Source organism: Strigops habroptila, chromosome 11, assembly GCF_004027225.2.
Source record: "Strigops habroptila isolate Jane chromosome 11, bStrHab1.2.pri, whole genome shotgun sequence".
Lineage (NCBI taxonomy): Eukaryota > Metazoa > Chordata > Aves > Psittaciformes > Psittacidae > Strigops > Strigops habroptila.
This window is the reverse complement of record NC_046360.1, coordinates 35,672,574-35,694,633: the sequence shown is the minus strand read 5'-3', so window position 1 is coordinate 35,694,633 and position 22,060 is coordinate 35,672,574. Positions and strand designations below refer to the sequence as shown.

At 39.1% G+C, this 22,060-nt stretch overlaps 1 protein-coding gene across 1 annotated transcript in view; it reads left to right on the top strand.

Moving 5' to 3' along the window:
* The window catches only part of PRKAR2A (protein kinase cAMP-dependent type II regulatory subunit alpha), a 62,006-nt gene that overhangs the window by 10,065 nt on the left and 29,881 nt on the right, over nt 1–22,060 (top strand). The window contains exon 2 of the mRNA XM_030502095.2: nt 14,198–14,233. Within this exon, the coding sequence (XP_030357955.1) occupies nt 14,198–14,233 (36 nt within the window). The remainder of the gene's footprint in view (nt 1–14,197; nt 14,234–22,060) is intronic.

Genomic DNA, 22,060 nt, shown 5'->3' with positions numbered 1-22,060 from the left:
TAGCTTGTACATGCAGACACTGTTAAGTTCTTGTAGTTAAAAGATTTGCAATGTGTACCATTTGTTTTGAACTCATAACAGTGACTGTGGGGAGCTTATACTAGAAGTACTGCTACTGAAAAACCAGTTTATGTGGAAGCTGAACCATGTAGTACTTGCCACCTGCTGCAGCTCACTTTGGTCAGGGAATTTCTTTTTATTGGTGTTGGCAAATGAATGTTAACTTGTGCCCTCTTGCAGGGACTTCAGATGTTCATGAGCGTTGTAGGCACAGTGCTTAAGGACATGGTTTAGGGGTGGACTTGGCAATGCTGGGTTAGCGGTTGGACTCTATGATCTTAAAGGTCCTTTCCAACCTAAATGATTCTATGATTCTGTAAAATAGGATTTTCCCTGGTCTGGGGAGAACACACTGATTTTTACTGCCATTCCTTCTTAAGCAACAGGACAAATCTGTCTCAGTTCACCCTTCCTCTTTCCCCAAAATCCTCTTCCTGTGAAAGTGCACAGGATGCAGTTACTGGAAGTGTGTGAGGGGAGCAGGGCTTGTCTGTCAAAATACTTTTTAACATGGAGAATATTTTTTTACAGCTATATGTTTTAAGTAAACTTCACTGATGCTGACTTAATGTTGTTGGAAGCATAAATACAAAGGAAGAAAAGCTATAAAATACATTATTTTGAGATCTGATACAGAAGTTATTTTTGCTCATACTTTGGTTGTGCATCACAACTTGAAGATAGCCTAGATTACAAGATCCACTTATGAATTATTGATGAATATAATTGTACTGGTAATGAAGTAGTATTTCATGTTGTATAAATGTAGAGTCACAGAATTGCCAGAGATGTTAGGAATACTTCTGTAGAATCCATGACACTCTTCTCTACCTTCTATCTCATTGCTTTTGGCCACCCCTCAATGTGCTATCTATGATCTTTCCTCAGAGCTGAGGCTGTGCTGCTCACTGCAGTGATGTGGGAGGGCTGGGTCCATTGTAAAGCACCAGACAAGAAAATGGACATGAATTTTGTAGAGTCAGTTGTGCTCATGCAGAGGATCCTGCACCTGAGAGATCGTGAGGCAAAGTGAGGCAGAAAACCTGGTGCCCAGCACTGTGGTTCCAAAGCGACCACTACAGGATAAAATCCTGTAAATCCTATGTACCTCTTCTGTCATTACTGTAGATAAATCTGTATATAGGACACAAGTTGTGGGGTGGTGTGGGGGTTTTGTGGTTGTTTTCGGTTTGCCTGTGTTTTTTAACTGGAATCCCAATAACTTCACTTGCAAGTATATCTCAAACAACTGACCAAGGTTTTCTGGTTTGGGTTATTAAAAAAATGTGATATGATGCACGATACAATTTCTTCAAATGTATTTTTTTCAGCATATCACATATGGGGACACTCGTTCTTTGAGTACACTTATTTTATTTCACAAATCAACACATCTTCGGTCTTTTTTTAAGCACCCAATTAAAAAAAGCCTGACAAAATCAGCCTTCAAGAAGCGTTAGGATTGAAATCGTTGATCTTTTTGGAAAGGCTGGTTTGAGAAAGGTCATTCATGAACACTTCAGGCAAGAGCGAGTCCTCAGTGGTGATTACGTGTACAGGATAGAGCGCTAAATCCTAGAAAACAGTGACGTGGGGAAGCCTGCAGAGGCTACGCAGATGATCAGCTGCTAATAGATGCCTCCTGTGACACTGGCTAAGAAGGCTGATGCGTATGTTGAGGTTGGTTCAGGATGTGGGTGCTTGTTGGCTTTTACAGGGCATTAAGAGAATAAGAGCTTTAGTATGTTGTGGTAGGGTCATCGTTGAAAATGTTTTTAAATGCCCAAGAAAGAGTTGAGTTTGTAAATATGGAGAATATGTCCCTGGTAGGAAATTCTAGAAGCCCAGGCTATTTCTCAGCCTCTTCTCTTCCTTCCTTTCTCTCCTTCCCCTTCAAAAACCCAGCCAAACAAATTAAACCCCAACAGCCCAAAACCAGTGCCTCTGTCAAAATTTATCTAGAGGGTCCCTTAATGTATTTCTCTGCAAACAGAAGTTTACTTCTATTTGCCTTCTTGCCTTTGGAACTTAAACTGGAAGCAAAGTATGAGTTTTAATGAGCTGTTAGAGTTATCTTTATGGAATCACAGAATGGATGAAGTTGAAAGGGACCTTTGAAGTTTATCTTGTCCAACCCCCAAGTTAAGCAGGGCTGAAGAATGAGAGACTCCAGAACCTCCCCGGGCAAACTGTGCCAGTGCTTGGTCACCCTCAGAGTAAAGAAGTGTTTCATTATGGTAGATCCCTCCTGTGTTTCATTTTGTGCCTGTTGGCTCTTGTCCTGTTACTGGGCACCATTGAAAAGAGCCTGGCTCCATCGTCTTTGCACCTTCCCTTCTCTAGGCTAACAGTCCCAGCTCTTTCAGCCTGTCCTCATACAAGAGGTGCTCCAGTCCCTTCTCCATCTTTTTGGCCCTTTGCTGGACTCTCTGCCAGTATGTCCATGTCTCTCTTGTGCTGGAGAGCCTGGAACTGGATGCAGGGCTGAGTAGAAGGGAAGGACCACCTCCATCAACCTGGGAACACTGCTCCTAATGCAGTCCAGGATACCAGGAAACCAGCGTGTCTTGCCTACTCTATACAAGTGTACTTACACCCTGATTTAAATGTGGATGTGTGAGATTAGGCTCTGAATCAGCTTGAAGTGATGCTTGATGCTGGTGTTTCTGATTGAAATTCCTCTTGCTTTTATACAGATCAGATGATAGCACAACCCATTCCAGCTTTGTCTTCTGTAAAAACACTCTTATGTTTCATCATCCGGATCAGTAATGACAGTAGGAATTGGTAATGAAATTAGAAGTAATCCAACCAAAAAACGATGGGCTTTTATGTGCCTCCTGTTTTAGCTGTAGGATGCTATTCTCAAATGCTGCCTAGGTACCTATAATTGTACCGTCCTGAGCTCAGGTTGACCTGGCAGTTTAGCTGTGTAACATCCATGCTGGGTATATAAAACACCATCTCCTGTCATTGTTGCTGATTGTTTCTGCTGAGCTTCAAATCTCCTTTTTCATTTTTTCTTCTAAATTGCTCTTTTTTTGTAGTTCAGTTATAGCTGTTTCTTACTGTCACATGAGATTCGGTACCTGACTGTGAGAGTGGTTCCAATCTGTTTTGTCTGAGACTGTAATAGCTAAGAGGCAAAAGGAAGAGCTTCTTATAATGCATCTCATCTGTAACTGCCCACGTTAATTCATCCTTTCTGTTCAGTGCCATCTTGAGCAGACCAGCTGTATATCAGTGACGAGGAAGCAAAGACCAACCCTTTTTTTTCCTTTGCATTGAAACAGATTGGAAGTGCTGCTGCAGTCAGTGGTCATCAGTCAGCTCGTTGTGTGCGCAGGTTTGGGGCTCAAACCTTGTTCTGTCCTCTGATTTATTTTTTTCTTTGTTGCCCTTCCATTATCAAGTGTTCTAAAATGGTGGTGGTATGTGCAGTTACAGGCTGGATATGTCTGTGTGCCCTTAGCACAAAGAGTTGCATCTTCCCCTTCTGTGTAATTCACTTACTTGTGTTGGAAGCTGAGCAGTATCCTTTAAGCCAATTACTCTAACGCAGAAGGGCACTGGAGTTAGAGGAGTTGGATCATCATGACTTCCTGTTCTGATGTTGCCTCTACTTGTGTAATTATTGTTGTGGCAACACAGTTATATCTTAATGAGCTGTGGTCTTGAAGTTTCCTTAGGTTTGTGAAGAAGTGTTTGTTACACCATGGCAAAGATGTGAAAGACGAATTCACCAAGAAAATGTGTATTTCATGGCAAGTAATTGTGGCTGGTTTTAAAGTTCCTGTGTCCCTTCTGCCTACTGATAAGATTTAAATAACTTGCAACATGTAAGATCAGTTGGTGGTGTAACAACTAGTTGTTTGTATTGGACAGATAACTTTAGTTTATGTGTATATATACACACACACATACACTTTTCTCCATACAGTTTGCTGATCACTGCCTCATTTGTGAGAAAGTTACAGAAGAGACAAGCTGAAAATATGCAGATGATTGTAATGAAGTAATTTTATGTTACCATGGTTTGGGAAGGATTTGAAGCAAATGATGATGCTATTAGCTCAGGGGATTGGGGTTTTTATGCTAATAGAAGGTAAGTATATTGTTCATTCTAGAATAATTAGTCTGATATGGTAGGAGAGTGTCTTGAATCACTGAGCACACCTGTTAATGGAATTCTTTTATTCAGGTGCTCTTACATAGGTAGCAGTGCTTCAGTTTTAGATGCTTATAAATGCTTCAAGCTTCACTACACAATTTCAGTTGCACTGAAGTCCAGTTTTCTTTGTCCTCTTTTGTGTACAAGTTAGATTTGCTTAAATATCCATCAGAATGTGAGCATTCAGTTGTATCAGTTAGTTGGCTTTCTGAAAATTATGGCTGAATATAAGTAGTTTAAGTGATAGTAAACTAGCTAGTAAACCTTAGGTATGGATGGCATTGTAAAACTGTTTCATGATAGTAAATATTTGATTTTTCAAGATATCTTTTATGTCCTGATACCACATTATTTAAAGACAGTGTCAGTAGGACTTTATACTAAGCCTGCCAAGCAGCTGCCAAGTGCGGATAGCCAACATTTACATTCAGTGTTGTGTGATGGTAGCTGTGACATGATTCCAATTAAAAGCTTGGTCTGCACACTGCAGATGTCTTCTGAATATTAATGTGTGCTACAGACAGAGCAGATGGAATGTCTTTAAAATACAATGCAGAGAATGTAAAATTAAGGTTGGGTTTCTGGTGGAAACTGAGAGGCAGTCAAAATTCATCTTTTTTTCTGTGTTTTTCATTGCTAAACCGCAAGAATATCTGTGTATAGGCATAATCTGATGTATAGCCATCATCTTTCTTTACATATAGGAGGATCTCAACTCTTCATTATGCACCCAAGTAAAAATACAGGATTATGCCTCATGGAAGTTGTCATAAATGCCAGATGTACCTAGAAAAATATTAGGAACACAAGCAACATTTGCTGTGCCTTAAAATATGCTTCTGCCTAAAGGACAAAAATGAGGCAGTAGATAACAGTTGAAATATAGGATGTCCATGAGTTACTTGAGTTGTTCATTGAGAGACGCTGTGTAAAAGTATATATAGGTGTGTGTGTTCAATTGGGATTTGAAGGTACGTGAGATGTGTTAGGAAAAGTTCATCCTGGGTAGGAGGAGTAGTATAAAACGGGGAGATGAAGAGCGTGACAAGACCATCAGTGGTGCACTGCAGTGGAGCGTGTTGCAAACCCAAAACCAGCTGTCACAAAACAACAGCAATCCAGCTGTGAAAGTGTGTGGATTAATTACCTAAGCATTTACCATGCCTCTATGGCAGCCCTTGAGCTATGGAGTAAAGACTTGGTAGTAGGAATATATTAAAAGCCTTGGAAATAACAGGGTAAGTGTGGTGTTGGAACAGAAGGTGGAAGGGTTTTGGTGTGAGTGGGAATTGTAATTTTCCTCTTTGCTGCTGCAGTGTTTTAAAATCTAGACCACGATGAGTCTGAGCACAGAGAGCCTGGGGGAGGATAGCAGTGAGGGGTGAGGAAGAGCAGTGTCTGGACCTCACTCACGCTGGTTTAGATGATGATGTCCCACACCAGACGTGTGGGTGCCATTTCCCTGAGGGAGGAGTGTAGAAATTGCCCGGTGAATCAGACTTGTCTGGCATGAGAGGCCTTCGGTGGGTTGTTGCTCTCATCAAAGTTTTCATAATGTTTAATGCATTCAGTTGTTCAGGGTAATGGTGGGACTTTTAATTAAGCTTCTGAAAATGGGAAAACCAAGTCATTTGGCTAATTTCAGTGGCAGGTCAGGAGTGACTTAAACTGTGCTCTTTGGGGCAGTGATTTGCCTACCTTAGACTTACACACAGCTCTGTGCTGGGATAGAATGTAAATTTAATAATAGTGAAATGTGTAAGAATTTGTCTCAGGTTCATGTGACTCTTTTGTTCTGGCTTTATTCACATTACATGGACCTGTGCACAGTTCATTAATCTGAAAAGAGATTTATGCAAGAAGCACAGTTAGAAATCATAAAACCAGAGTAGCTTACTAGTCATAGTTAAATGACATTTTTTATGACTCACTTAGAAATTATCTCCAGGATTTCCAAGTATGTGTGGTAAACCTCAGCTTTGCGAAGAAGTCAAAAGAGGTTGAAATGTTGTTAATTTGTAACATAGAGCGATGGTTTTGCACCTTATGACCAATCAAAGGATAGAAATGTGGTCAAAAGTCTTTAGGGTTTGATGTTTTAAAAGATATGAAGATGTGAAGTTCAACCTTCTAAGCGTCTTATAAATCAAAGCTGTAGTAAAAAATGAGTTGAAATACAAAAGTGTTGCTTTAAAAGAACTGTACTTGTCAAACGTTGCTTCAGACAGCACTTCTGAAGCTTCTACCCAAAAGATTTCAATCAAAATATGTCTTCATTACATTTCAAAGATCTTAAATACCCTGAAGTATCAATCCTCCCACCTCATATGTCTATGACTTCTGGTGGGACGGGAGCCTTGTAAATAAAGAGGTGGTGTTTGAAAGCAGGACTGGAGAGATGGAAGGGAAGAATCGAGAGGCTTGGCAGAGGAAGAGGCTGCACCTAGACATGAGGGTCACTTGCCCGTGTTTCTTGCCGATTGGGAAATACCTCATGGTTCCCTAGATAAGATGTGACTATCTTATCCTGTATGAAACATTTATTTTAAGGAAACTTGCAGCTCTTTCTCCTTGATGTGATGTTTCTGCTACTCTGTAGTCTCGGACTCCTCTTTGACCCTTTCTGGCTTTTTTCATTGTCAGAGAATCCCTGTGAAAGTCACTTCCAAATATGTGCAGGATCTTTACTTTTTATCATCTACTTAATGTTGGGTTTGAAAGCCTAATGTCATTCTGGCTCTTGAAGCTTTTGTGATATTACCAATGTGGCTCCTTTGCTTCCCTATCTCTGAAATGCCTTCCTTTTCAAGCTTACTCCTAAAGGCCAAGCAGATTTCCCTTCTTCGCTTACTGTATCTTGCTTTGCCGTACCCTCCAGTGTTTTGCCTCTTCTGACAATACTTTGAAGATTTGTCAGTTGCTTAACTCTCCTAGTTCTTTGCAGCATCCTTACTTTTCTGTGCAGTGTATAATTTAGCCTTTCTAATCCTTAAAAAAATTCCCAAGTCTTTCATTTCAGTCCCTGACAATCTCCGTTGTTGTAGTATCAGCGTACAGTTATATCTTTAATCGCTGTGAAATGTGTCCTTTCAGCTGAGATCGTACCTCAGCACTGGGAATTTGTCTAATTTCATGTCTGTACAGCAAGTACGTAGCTTGTTTCTCTCTCTTTGATCGTCGTGATATAGATCACTCATAAAAAATTAGTGCAACAAAAAAACTGCTGTGTTTGGCTCTGAGACATGTCAGCAAGAAATAGGAGAGGGCTGTGCGGGTCATGCCATTGCAGTGTCAGATAATACGGGTGCTGCTGATAGGTATTCGTCCTCCTGCGCGTAGGCTTCAGTCAGGCTGCATTAACTCCTGAATTCTGAGAGCAGGGCTCATCACATAACAGGGGCACGGTCCTTTTTTGTGTTGAATTAATACCTGCTGAGAAACGTGACCAAAATAATACCGTGTATGACTGTTCAAACTCGGTTGTGGGATGAGAATATTGAGATAGTGATACATTTTTGTAAAGTGTCATTAAAATCAAACATAACTCTGAACATCTTAGTCAAGAGGTGCTTTTATAACCAGAGGTTCATCCAGATTTCTTTCAGAGAGTCTAGGAAAGGTTTATTTTTCTTGACTTTATCAGCTGTTTAAAGTCTGTCCATTCCAGAGTACGTATTAATTTTACTTGTCTTTCAAAAACAAATAAAAGCCAACTCAAAATAGCCCAACGGCTTTAATAACTTCGTAAAACATCTTTTTTTAACCAACATAGATGCCTTGCTTGTTGACTTAACTTTTTCCTTCAGAAACAGTTACTACATTCTTTCTATCAGAGGGGCTCTAAAAATCTCTGGCAGCAAGGATGAGGCTACTTTGGGTTTATATTTTATTATCTCTTGCTACTGATGAGAGCTGGTTTTTAGTGCTGGGAATGAAAAGGTATTTGCCTCTCTTCTGCAGCAGAGAGGAAAACTGTGTTTAATATTAATGTAAATTTTGTTTCTGTTTTCCAACTTAATAGATTTAAAAGTCTCCTTTAGGATAGTGTGGGTGTACGCAGGCAATCCTGGATCACAGTTTCCATTTTTCTGGCCCTCATCTTTATTTTATGTTCCATGCTCCCTCTGTTCATCCTCTGAAACCTCGCTTCCTCCCTACTGTTCGCTGACCTTTTGTCTTCCACCTCATATCTGGCATGCTTCAGCTGACACCATCAGAATCTCTGCTGCCTGTCGCTAACCAGGTTCTGAGTTTCCATCCTCTTCTGGGGGAGGGAATAGAAGGAGGAGAAAAAACATTGGTACCTATAAAACACTCATCCCTTTCTGTCTGTTTTGCTTGTTTGAAGGAAACATTGACATGTGGACTGTTCGGTTCCACAGAAATTGAAGTAGTTTGTAGTCCCACTCATACTCCCCACCATATCAAGCAGAGATGTAGAAGGAATTTGTCACTGTTCAACAGGACATCCTGAAGGAAATCATGGATACAGAACTTACATTAGTAATAGTCACAGGGAACCCCATTATTTTACTTGCTTGTTCAGATTTGCATTTATTAAAGTATGATGCCATAACTGATGATGAACGCCTTGTTTCTGCTATAGCATTACTTTCTAATTACTAGAAATCCTAACAAACCGATACTCAAATCTCTGAGTTTTCTCACAGTTGTGATGGTTCATATTCATGTACGTCCGTTAACATGTTGGTGTGTCGAAAAACAGTTTGACAGCTGTAGTCTAGCACTTCCTTATCGTAACTTGATACAACATTCCATAGAGACAGTCACGCCTCAGATTTATACTCCTCTCTGCTTCTGGTATTTCGGCTTTAATGGTTTATAGTGTCAACTCACATGTTGTTTGGATAATCTTGATTGACTGGTTAAATCAGAACAGTTTACATTCTGTTTCTCTTTTTGTCTCTGGTCACGTTTTGTGTCGTGATTTGATGGGACATTACTTTGGAAGTCACTGATTTGTTTTAATAAAGCTGGTATTTTATGCCTGTGCTCTTGGAACTCTGAGTACTGTACTACTGAATTTGTGACCTACTGTAAACTTTGCTCCATCTTTCATCGGGAAACCTTCAAAAAATTGTTGAGTTGATTAGAGTGTTACATGAAAGATCTGTATTATATTTTGTGTGCGCAATAGCTTAACTTAGTCTCCTGCTAGAAATTGTGTCCAGTGTCAGAAACAATCAGCACATGAGGACTTTTTAACCCCAGCTGTAATTAGAAAGTGTTCATGGGTCCAGTAAAAAGCACTTTGCTTGTGGAAGAAGAGAATTAGAGTTTTCAAGGTATCCAGTACAGGGTGGTAACATCCTGTACTCTAATGTCATGCCTGGAATGCCAGTTCTTCATTTGTCCCTGAATTTTTCCCCTGTGACCCTGAAATGATCTTTTGCGTTTTATTTATCTTTTCTGTAAGAATTTAATGTTCCTAGTACGTGTATAAGCAATAGCTGGGAGATTGGTTGTTGTAACTTCCCATTCATTTCAAACTTTAGTATCTTCTGTAACTGCACAATGCATATTTCAACTCATTTTTTTTACTATGGCTTTGATTTCTAAGGCACTTAGAAGACTTAACCTTAGGAGCAGTAGAGAAATACCTTACACTTAAGGTAGTAGTGTAACTTTTAAAAAGCCTGCTGGTGTTTTTCACTAGTCACTTTTCAGTGCACTGACAAGGGATCCATGTGCTGTAGGAAAAACATTCTTTTAGATGTGATTTGTAAAGTTGGAGAATGATTTTACTATCAAGTATTCAAATAATCATCATAATCATCATCATAATATAAATTTGTGGTCAGTGGTTCCCAGCGTTATCACATACCAATCTCTGCTTCTGAAATTTATATCCTTAATTTTTCAAGTGAGAAAACCCAATGGAATGGAGCTACTAGCAAGTGGTGGTACAACTGCATGGCAGCAGTGCTGTTTGCTGTTGGATATATAAAATTGTGAATTTAGCTAACACAGTGCCCAGTAGTGATTTATTTCTGCAAACAATTCAAATAATTTTTATTAAACAGAATGCCATACTTTGAGGAAGAAACGTTGTGCAGCCTTTTATTAGCAAATACATGTAACTCAATATTTTTGCAGTTAGCTGATTAAAGGTAGTATAAAATGGTTTTGAAATTGGGAGATGATCCACTTTTTAACATTGTCTTTTCTTTGACTATTTGTCATATGTGACATTCATACATACGTGTGTGTGTATATATATTCACACATACGTATATTCGTGTGTATATATATGTGTGTGTGTGAATGAATGGGCACTATTTTTTTGGTTGTTTTTCTTCTTTCCCTGGTGCAGGAAAAGGAGAATGATGAGTGAGGTTAAGTGATACTTACATAAAGTTGATAACTACTTATTAAATAAGTATTTGGTTACTTACAGAGAACTGCCTGGTTCTAGAAATTGCAATCGTAAATAATAAAAAATCCTAGAGCCAGAAACCTGTATTGGTTTTTCAAATCTGAAACAGCCCCTGTTAAGTGTTCCTGTCTAGTGCTTAATTCAGTCTGTGCCTCAGGACAGTATGGAAAATACACACATGTTCAGCAGATATCCCTGGTTTTTTCGTGAGCAGTGGAGCAGGATCACTGTCCAGAGTCTGTTCTGGCAAAGCCATGGAATGCACAGCTTGAGCTGCCTTTCCACTGCAGAGTCACTTGCCCTTGGCTGCCAGGGAGGAAATTGGCCCCTTTTGGTCTCTTCTGGTACAATGGTTTAATTTGCCTCTGTTTTTGTTGTGTTTATCCAGTTACTGGGTCTTGGCTCCCAGAAGCCGAGTAGAAGCAGGGACTGTGCCAAAGGTATGAGACATTTTAAACTTGAATATTGCTGCACCTGAGGTTTTGACATAATGGAGAGTTTGCAATGCAATCACCTTGCAGCAAAATCTCTTAATCTCATTATAATTTCTGCAATCAGTGTAAAACTGACCTTAAACACGGCACATTGGTGTGCAGGAAGGAAATACTAAGTGTAGGTACAAAAACCCCAAATTATTCCCTGTTTCAAAGCAACAATTTGTTTTTGAAGATGCCAGATCTGAGTGGTACCAGGTTAATGTGCTGGATTCACTTTACAGCATAGGCAGAAGTGTGCTGTAATGGCTGGACTGGTCCAAGAGGTTACTATTAGTGTATCTATCACTATTGCTTTAAATTAGACACACTTTTAGTGTTCAGTCTAGGAAGTGGGCTGAGTTAACTGTACATATTATTCCCTTCTGCCCCATCTAATTTGTTGGAATGTGTCCACAGACTAATCTAGGTGTATGTGGAACCTTCAGGAGTTGTTCTCTTGGCAGTCCTCGATGCCAAGCTTTTCTCTGTGTACTTCTAATGATAAAACACAAGTATGCCGCGGGAGTGGCTATACTGTTGGTGCGACATTGAAAATAGTCATAAAGAGAGCTTTTCACTGGTAAGCCAGAAGAAAAGAAAATGCTAATCTTCTGTAGTAGGAAATGTCAGATTTTATCTCTTTATCATAAAAATAGTCATCTTCTGACAACATATAAAAGTGAACCTGAAATTTTATACATGTTAAAACTGTCAGTGGTGTAAGAAAAGCAAACTATCATCTTAGTCTTAAAAGCTTCATGGAGGCAGAATAATAGTGCTCTCTCAACTGTCCTTAAAAGGTTATGTTGTTTTCTTTTCCTCGTTTTTAACAGTGTGGAAAACTTGATGCTGTTTTGATGACGCTGAACTCTGCTATGGGATAAAATAATCAAGATTCTAAAAGAAGCCATAGTCTTTGGAAAGCGGATTTTTAATATGGTACTCAAAGTATGCCAGAGCTTTCTGTAGGATATTCATTCTGTTCAAAGGCATTAAAATGTTATTCTTAAACATGAGTAAGAAATGGGCGTAGTAGTCAAAAGATGGAGAAGAAAGTCTTCATGTGCAAGACTGTCTGAAATAAACCATGTATTTGCTCACTAACAGTGTTAAAGTATCCAAATCAATATATGAAACTAGTTACACATTTGAAAATGTTATGAGCTAGATGAGGTGCTTTTACTGCGAACTTATTAAATTGTTTTGAATTTAGTATTTTTCTTGTAATAAATCACTGTAGCAGGAAATGAACTAGTTGGTTTTGGTCCTTAGTTCTTCAGTACCTTAGAACTGGTGGGCATCTGTGTCTCTAGATCAGTGTCTGTGAGTTTTTCTGTTTCTTAAGGTCTTGCTTGCCAACTTTGAGTACTCAAAAACTAGCTCAATAAACTAGAGATAAGAACGAATGTGATGTGGCCGGGCAAATTAAAGTCTGGAGCAGTGTTCTGTTGCCGCTGGTGGCCACAGGCATTCCCACTTGGAAAAGTTAAGAACAGGGCGAAATGTATGAACATCTTCAGTTCAGTTTGTTTCATGAGTTTGTTGTTTATTTAATAAACCAGAATGGAGCTCTGTTCCAAATGCCTGTCTCCCCTTAAGGAGACATAAACTTCTTGCATCCACGGTGTCCTTTGACAAGTGAATATATGCTGCCCTTATTTGCAGGAAGGGTTGCTGCTGTCAGAAATTGCTTAAAGGTTTAAAAATAAAGTTTCTTGAGTTCTCAGGTTTATCATTCAGCGTTTTTGAGCCTCTTCAAGCTTGATGCATAAAACACGTCAGTGTTACTTTCGTAAGGATTATGCTGTGTTACAGAAGTTTAGGACTTGATCTAAGTTATAAAAGACAAAATAATACTGCTTTTAACCCTTAGCTTCTTGTTAAGCTGAGCATTGTCTCCTGGTTGATAGATTTGATTGAAAACTCTATGGAGTTAGCCTCATAATTCTGTGCCCTCTAAACTCTTTTGATTTCCTTTATCATTACAAAAGAACATATGATGATAATTTTTATCTTCACACACACACCCCCCCCCCCCCCCCAGTATTGTGATATTAATCTTGGTTAATCAAAAGTTTCTAACTTCTAAAAAATGGTGGTATCATTGAGATTTTGGTAGCATGTGTTTAATAAATCTGGCTCTGTGATGTTTGTGCTTTGATGTGGTATAAGGGGTCATCTAATTCTTAAATGCTTAAAGAATGGAATAGAAAAGTCACTGGTTGTGTCAGGAAAACTACAGTTTTCAGTTCAGGGGAAGAAGAATGGGAAAGCATGAAGCATCCAGAACAAAATTACTTTGGTGGTTAGTGGTGAAGGGGTGCGTAGTTTTTTGGCTTTGTTCTGAGTGAAGTTTTACAGGTTGTTTTTTGTGTTGAGACTGAAACTTGGTTACAGTGAAAGGGGGAAAGAATACTCTCTACTAAAGATCGGCTTAATGTTGAAATAGTGAAAGTCAGGAAGTTCATTCCCAATGAGAGAGAACGTTTAAATACCTTGTATAGCGAACAGCATGAACAGTGAAGCAATGGGTCCTCCATCTCAGAACTTTTCAATTGAAATGTGTGCCCTTATGGAAATTAGCCTTGGTCAAGGATAGGTGACTGGAGTTAGTACAGGAGCACTGCCTGAGTAGTTACATGGCTTGTATAGGAGTATGGAATGGCTTAGCTAGGAAGTTCCATCACTCTGCTCTGTGTTACGTTGGTATTGATGACTTGGAGTACTTGAATGTTTTGTAATAATGCTAAGTAAAGTGGGCTGGGAATTGCTGATAGGTTAAGATTGGGTAACCCCTGTAGAGGTGTGGGGTTTTTTTTCAGAACTGCCTAAAAAACCCCAAAGCTGCTTACCCTGCATGTAGGCATATAATGGCCTTCTGGACTATCAGGTTTTAACTTTGAACAAACACTTACTGGTTGGCAAGTAAGTGGATGAACGCTTTATATTGAAGCTGTTTTTTTGGTTTTTTTTTTCCTTAAAGAGATTTGTGTGGGATTTATGCAGTAAAAATATGTTACGGTTGTTCAAGGTGATAACTTTGAATTTGTAATGATAAACAGCACTTCTAATTTAGATTTGTTTATTTTGCAGCTGCGGTTATTAACCGATACAACAGAAGAGTATCAGGTATGGTGTCCTCTCTTTGTGTTGTTTTAGCCTCTTGCTTGTGCAACTGATACTTGAGGTTGTTGGATTTGTGGCTTTTCGTTTGGTCTGTAGGTGCAGATTATGCTTGCTTGTTTGTTTTCTATCTTAACCAGTGTTAAATGTGTTAATGAGTAGCTGTTACTCCCAACAAATGCTTTCTAACATTGTTTTTGGACAGCATTACGTGAACAAAATGTTATGTATAGGTGAAAAGGCAATTGTATTGTTTTTTTCACTTGAGGTGCAGTGTGGATTGCTTTGCATAGGTTACTTTTTTGCTTCAGATATTTAAATGGAAGATTTAACTGGTCCAGAAAGTTGTTATGGTTCCAATTTGAACAATGCCTATATATAAAAATTGCCAGTGCATTCAGTGTGTTCTCTTTTGCTTTCAGTTGAAGTCTACCCAGTTTGTAACTTGTGTATATGATGTGTCATGTTCTTTGGTATGAGAGTTATGGTGGGGCATTGTTGATAATGTATCTCTAGTATATAAGTATATATGAGATAAATACATGTTTAATTTTATGTGCCTGTGGAGTTCAGTTGCTTTACTACTAGTTGCTTGGGTATGATTAAGGGTATGACTGTGCATTTATGTCACTACATATAAGTAATTGTGCGTATAATGAGAACTTTATAGCTCTTAAAAATTGGTGGTGCTGGTTTTGATATATTATTACATGAGGGATTTGGGTGAGACAAAATTGGGTCTTGAATAATGGAGTTTGCTACTCTGATAGTAAATATTGGAAATCATAGATTGTCGAGTATCTTAATATGCAGCGTCCCAAAACATTTTCATTTCTCTGCTAATAAAACTAATCCATCCTGGAACCTGCTGATGGAGTAAAATCTTACAAATGAGAAGTGAATACATCTCAGATTTAAACTGAAATAAAGGCTGAATTATTTCTTTTCTGAAGTTAAAAAGTTGAGCCTTAATTAGAGGGTAATTGTAATCGTTTTGTGTCTTCACTACTGAAATGGAACATTGGTGCTCTCAGAGTACTGAGCTACTCCTAGTTAAAAAAACAGGTTCCTTCATTGAAAGGGTCTAAAGGTTAATGTGAACAACTGAACAGCAAATGTAAAATTGAATTGCTAACTTATGCAATTAGATTAAGGATGTTCAGATGCTTAATAACATTGCTGCTCCAGGGAGAACTAGAATAATTCAGTACAGTACATGTTAGAATTCTCATGGAGACAAACACTAATAGAATATGTATGCTTTACTACCTTGTGTTAAATATATTAAAACGTATCTTGTTTATATTCTTTTTGTCCTAAAGAAGAAAGGATTTTATTTCCACATTTATCACATCATTGACCAAAAGCGGTGATACTTCTTTCATGTTCCATAAATGATACTAGCACATTTGTACATACTACTGGTTCTTTCTCACCCTGTAGTACCGAGAACAGGGGGATTAATTCTGCTCACTTATGCTCCCCATTTCTGTACCACTTGCTACTTGTGCATCTCCTAGGCTGATGTGTTCCCTGAGGAGGAGGGATAGTGTTGGCTGGCTTGGCATTAAGCTTTTCCAAATGGTTTGGCAGCTAAAAGGCTCTGCAGGGAGCATCGTTTGCTTCTTGACCAGAGAAACATGGCTTTGTGTGCTGGCCAGAGATTGAGGCAGCAAAGCAGAGGTCTGTGGGTGAGAAACTCCACAGACTGTGCAGGAGGGTCATCCTGGAAAAGGGGGACTTATCTAATCATGTCCATGGAATTATTTATAGAAGTGCAGAGTGGTAAAGTAGTGTTCTCATGAAGAGAAACAGCCTTTTCCAGGAACTGCTAGGAGAGAGAAGGAAAAATTAGTGCTTGGTGTTCCCCCAGAAATTCATCTAATGAATAGATTACTTGTGTGTAGCATGTTTGGCCATGTAACATGTTGAGGTTCCATGGTGTGCACCCAAACACCAGTGTTGGTCAGTTCTAATTTGTGTGAGCTGGTGGCTGACTTGATTAAAATAGTGCTCTGCAGACTCATAAGTTATCCCTGTGTAGAAACTGAAAAGAAAAACAACCCAAACCATGAATTTTAAAGTCTCCTAGCTATAGGATGCTATACACTGGTGCCATGGGCAATTTGAGTGCTAATTACCCAATAGAACAGTTGTCTTGCTGCTCTTTTAAGTGAATTAGCAACATCTGAGCCTTCTGCTACTGTGAGTAACTCATGTTACACGTTTGCTGACTGACTCAGTCTGCCCAGCCTTGGTCTGGATGGCCTGAAAACCATACGGATTCCTTCTTCCCAAGAGTTGGACTGTGTCAAACTTCATACTTCCTTGATTACGTTTCTTGATCTTCCTCCAAGCACAGGGGCTCCCGACAAACTTTGTTAGTCACTTCCTTTCTTGCAGTGAAAGAGACTGCAGAGAATACCAGTGAGCATCTCAGCCCTTGGTTAGTGACTGCAGGGTGCAGGGAGGTGGGAGAAATCAGCAATACGTCCTTTCTCAAATAATAATATCAAAGCTATTTCAAAACTAGAGGGAACAGAGCATTGATATTTATCCCACTATAACAGCTGATATGTAATAGTGGGAGAATTTTGCTCCTGGCAGTATATGAATGAAAGTTAATTGTGGTTTTTAGAATGAAGAGTGTGACGCCTACTATAGTCTCACTTGGGCATAGTTTCTCTTTTAGTTCTAGTGTGCTTCAGAAAAGTAAAGTTTTTTTTGCTAGATTTCTGTATTGCCATTTCTAGGCACTTTTGATTGATTCCACAGAACACCCACTCTCCAGCAGACTTACTGACTTCTTCATGGGATAGAAAAAAATCTGCCAAAATACGACACCCAGTACCGTACACGTGGGACAGAAGGTTTTATTCTGTTTTCTCCAATTATTTCATAGAATTATCAAATCATTTAGGTTGGAAAAGACCTTTAAGATCGAGTCCAACCATAAACCTTAACAGCTTTGCGGATTAAGAGAACACTTAGTCCCCTGGTATACTTAGGAGGAACATCATGTCATGATGGTGGTAATTTTAATCCTCACTACTGGGATGGACTGACATGGTGTATCAAAAGTTATGTTCAAGAACTGTCAGGATACCAAGCCCTGTCCCAAACACAGTAGAAAAAGCCCTGGTTAGTGCTCATCTTCCTTCCTTTCCCCTTCCTCTCTCTGCAAAGAGCACCACAGTGCCAAAAATTGCTCACTTTACCAAGAGGACAAAATCAAAAATGAAATCAAACATGCACACCTACTATATGGCTGGCAGAGATGTCTATAATGAAGATGTAGCAGAAAAAGTTAGGCTAAAGCTGATTTTTACATGTTTAGAGTAAAGATTTAAGATTTGCCAAATTTTAATTTATGGGTAAAAATTGCTTTTGCATCTGGAGGAATGTTTCTGCCAAGTTCCAAGTCACAAATGCACTAGCAAAGCTTGAGAATACAGTTCTGAAGTCATCAACAGGAAATGATGAAAGCATCTCTGCCCTTTCAAACCTCCATGGATGGAGCTTGGCATCACCAAATTCAGTGCTACATTTTGCACATCAGAGTACAGACGTGTATTGATATGCCAACATCTCACCCTTTGTAGAATGATCACCAGCGTAAGGTTCTGTGGTTTAGATACCATGGTTGAAAAGTGCTAATAACGGTGAGAGTTGACTTGACTAAAACATAGTGTAGGGTAATGGGAGAATTAATTATTTCTTCATTTATATCTTTGTGGGATGCAGAGTCTAGCAACTTACGATTTTTTTTTTGCTGGCACATGTACCCGCAAGTAGAAGCCTGATAGTTACTGCTCAACTCAGTAATTTGAGACTTTGCTTTCTGACTCAGGCACAAAGACTTCCATCCAGGTGGAGTGTTTTCTTTCAGACACATTTCTTTCAGAACCCCACTTTGTGGAGAAAAATGGATTTTAAGCTTGGCTTTGGTTTTCTTTGCATTGAAACGCTCACAGGGGTGCAGCAGGGGCAGCTGCAGCATAGACTAGAAGCAGTTAGCACTTTAAGGAAAGAATTCTGCACAGATGTAGCTAAAGTAATTGCCACGTTAATTTTGATGGTGGTGTCTACATAACTTGCATTCACCATCTAAATGAAATGTGGTAAATCTGCTGTGGGGTAGGTACGTACACACATGGCAGGAGAAACAAGATACTGTGCAGCCAAATCAAAGGTGTAGTGTGATAGATGAAGACAGCATCCCTGCAGATAGTCAGGAAAAAATCCAGCAGCACAAGTTAAAAGGAGCATCTGTTTTGGTGCATCCTTTATTTTTTTTTTTTTTTACTCCTTAGAGAGCAGAAATTCAATAAGATGGAACATTGTGTAATTATGAACTGGGAATATCCAGTAGTCTCACCTGTAATTGCAGATCATTTCAGATTCATTCCAGGGCAACATGTCTTTAGAAAATTATTTTAAATAGAGCAACAAGCCCCCTAAAGTTCTCTGAAGTCCAGACAACACTTGGAGTTCTTCCCAATGCAGCCGTCTGTCAAGGTCTTACTAATCTGATGTAATTTGCTGTGGTTTAGTTACTGATACAAAAGACATATTATTCTTAATGGTCTTTATAGTTTTCTGTTTGTCTGAGTGACCTGGTGTAATTTATTTCTCTTGCATATGCCTGTGCTCCCTCCTCAATCTTCTTTTGGCCTCTGTGGGATAGGAATGAGATGAAGGTTTTCACATTCAACAGCTATATAAGCAGAACATAATCTAGGGAAGCAATATATGATAGTTATTTCTCTAATACTTTTATACTAGCAAAGTAACATGACTGTCAGGATCTGTGACTATTGATTTTCATGTTAATATAAAAAGTAATGAGGTGAACAAGACTCGTTTCAGTTAGTCCCTTTGGTAGGGCAGCTTTCAGCAGAGGCTCAGTGAAGTGAGAAGGATCAAAGCTGCTGTCCCTGGAATCAGGTGCTAAGCCCTCTCCTAAATCATTGCTGAATAAATGTTTACATTTGTAGAAGATAATTTTGTTTGAATGTTACTGAATTCCTGTGTGTAGTGAAAGTGAACATTGATGGGGACGGTGACATTTAACGTTGTCAGAGTCCCCAGCAAATGTTGGGTTTGGAATCGGTGTTTTTGACGTTTCTCTTCTCTCTAGCAATCTGATATGACAGTGTGCTTTGGGTTTGACTTTGTTTTGGGGTAGTTTTTTTGTTGTTGTTGTGGGTTTCTTTCCCCATCTTCATGTAACATTTTAACATGCTATTTTTAGAAGGTGTTGGTATAGACTTTTGTATTTGAATAATGTGTAAATCAGTGTTCCCTGGCAGTTTCTGGCTTTTTCTTTCCTCGTAAGATAAACTTCCTTAAGAGACCTGTATGACTGCTGGTACTTCAGAGTCACTGGTGATTCTTCATTTTGACAGTGGGGGACTCTTTACCTTGAGCACTTCATTCTTCTTGCTCCTACTAAAGATGAGCAATCATCTCTAAAATAGATATGTTGTTAAAGTCTGATATCTCTCTTGGCAGATAGAGCATTTTCTTCGCACCCTGGCAAGCTGAGATGTCACGATATGGATAATACTACCCATAGTATTTTAGTAGCTTTTTACTAGCTTTCAGCCTTTCAAGATGGCAGCTTTAAAATACAAAATTTTCTAAGCAAGCTTTTGTATTAATTATTGCCATACAGTGTGTTAGTATTTGGTAAAGAATACTGTTTTGGGGTCCTGATAAGTTAGGACATCTAAATAGTAGCAATGAAGCAAGAGGCAACATTTCTTCTGGGAGGTTGTTTTGAGGACTCTCTCTTGCAGAATACTATCTACTACTTCAGTGATAAAATCTCATCACTTCAGACCATCACGGGAGGAAGATTCACTTTCTCTGTGCCATTCTCTTTGCTTTCTAACTACCAGACTACCTGATTACCAGAGGATGACTTGAAAATCATGATCTGGTTTCTTTTCTTGCAGCTATTTAATGAATTTCTATATTGATTATTCACCATCGTACCAAACTGATGGCTTCATAACTTCTGCCGAAAGGTTTTCAGGCAGATGATAAACTGTAAGACACTTTTGAGTTCAAGAATCCACATCTTTTACAAATGGCACAAACAGCTTTCCTATTGCAACAACCCGATGCTTCTCTCATCTTTTTTTGTTAGCCCTAATGATTGCAAAACTGATATCATAACTAGAGTGAAAATAATTCATTTTGAAAAATGTTGATATGAGCAAAAGCCAAGTGTGTGGGATGACAGATGAAAGTGGTGATAAATTGTGTGGGTGCTCTCCTGTAGGAAAGTGCCTGAATCATTATTCATTAAAAAAAACAAACCTTGTTTTCTGTTTGCAATATTGGGACTTATTTAAATAATTCTTGGCATGTAATTGGCATCCAGTGAATAATTAAAAGCTTATTTTTGGAAATTAACAGTTGTGACTTGACAATTACTTGGATTTCACACTGTTGTGAATAATTCTGCTAGATTTTTTTTAATGACATAGAGAGAAATACAACACTCAATGAGCATCCTTATTTAAAACTTAAGTCAGTGCAACACCTGGTCAGACAAAATCTGATCCGGTCTACTCAATGCAAATGCAAATGAATAGAAGTGCTGAAGTGGAGTAAAATTCATTCACTTTTCCTCTTTTTTAAATTTATTCTTTCTAGATAATTGTTTATGCTTATGGTGCTGTATAACAAAAGTTGTTCACCTGAAGTCAAATTCGTATCATAGAATCCCAGACTGGTTTGTGTTGAAAGAGACCTTAAAGCTCATCCAGTCCCAACCCCCTGCCACGGGCAGGGACACCTTCCACTAGAGCAGGTTGCTCCAAGCCCCTGTGTCCAACCTGGCCTTGAACACTGCCAGGGATGGGGCAGCCACAGCTTCTCTGGGCACCCTGTGCCAGCGCCTCAGCACCCTCACAGGGAAGAGCTTCTGCCTCAGAGCTCATCTCAATCTCCCCTCTGGCAGGTTAAAGCCATTCCCCTTGGCCTGTCCCTACAGGCCCTTGTCCAAAGCCCCTCTCCAGGTTTCCTGGAGCCCCTTTAGGCACTGGAGCTGCTCTAAGGCCTCCCCTTCAGGAGCCTTCTCTTCTCCAGGCTGCCCCAGCCCAGCTCTCTCAGCCTGGCTCCAGAGCAGAGCTGCTCCAGCCCTCAGAGCATCAAATTAGTCCTTCCTATTAACTGGGAGAACAAGGTATAGTTATACACTTTTATTAAGTGATTAATGCAGTAAGAACCAGTTTTCAAAAGTATTCAGGTGGCAAAATGTGCAGGTGATTAACTGAGTAATTCACATTAAAGATCTTTAAAAAGCCTACATAAATGCTAGTCTGTATCTTTAGATACATAAACACTTTTGAAAATGTCAGCCTTCAGCTATTTTTTTTTTAATAAAATTTCATTCTCACTTCTTGAGGGGTTGGGATTTAATTTTCTCTGAGATAAGACGGAAAAGAGAATTGCCTTTTTCTTCTTTTGTTTTAAACCCACACTGTTTTTTAACATGTGAATTAGAGCCCAAATGAAAATATTCCCCCATGGTTGGTTGTGCACAAGAAATTGAAAGCAAACACTGGAGGAAATCTCAAAATGCCACGGTATAGGCTAAAAAGGTAGTTTTACACTTAGTGCAGGCATGGTGCTGTGATGTTTGTATGTGGAATGACCTCAGGAGTTGATCTGCTTTGTGTTTTTCTTGTGAATAAATAAGGTAGCACTTTATCTCTTCTTTAATATAAAGCTTCAGACAGAGTCATAGATGTTATGCTTTTGTACCCGTTAACACACTCATGGCAAGTTTAGGTTGCTGTAACCTCAGATTAAACGTGA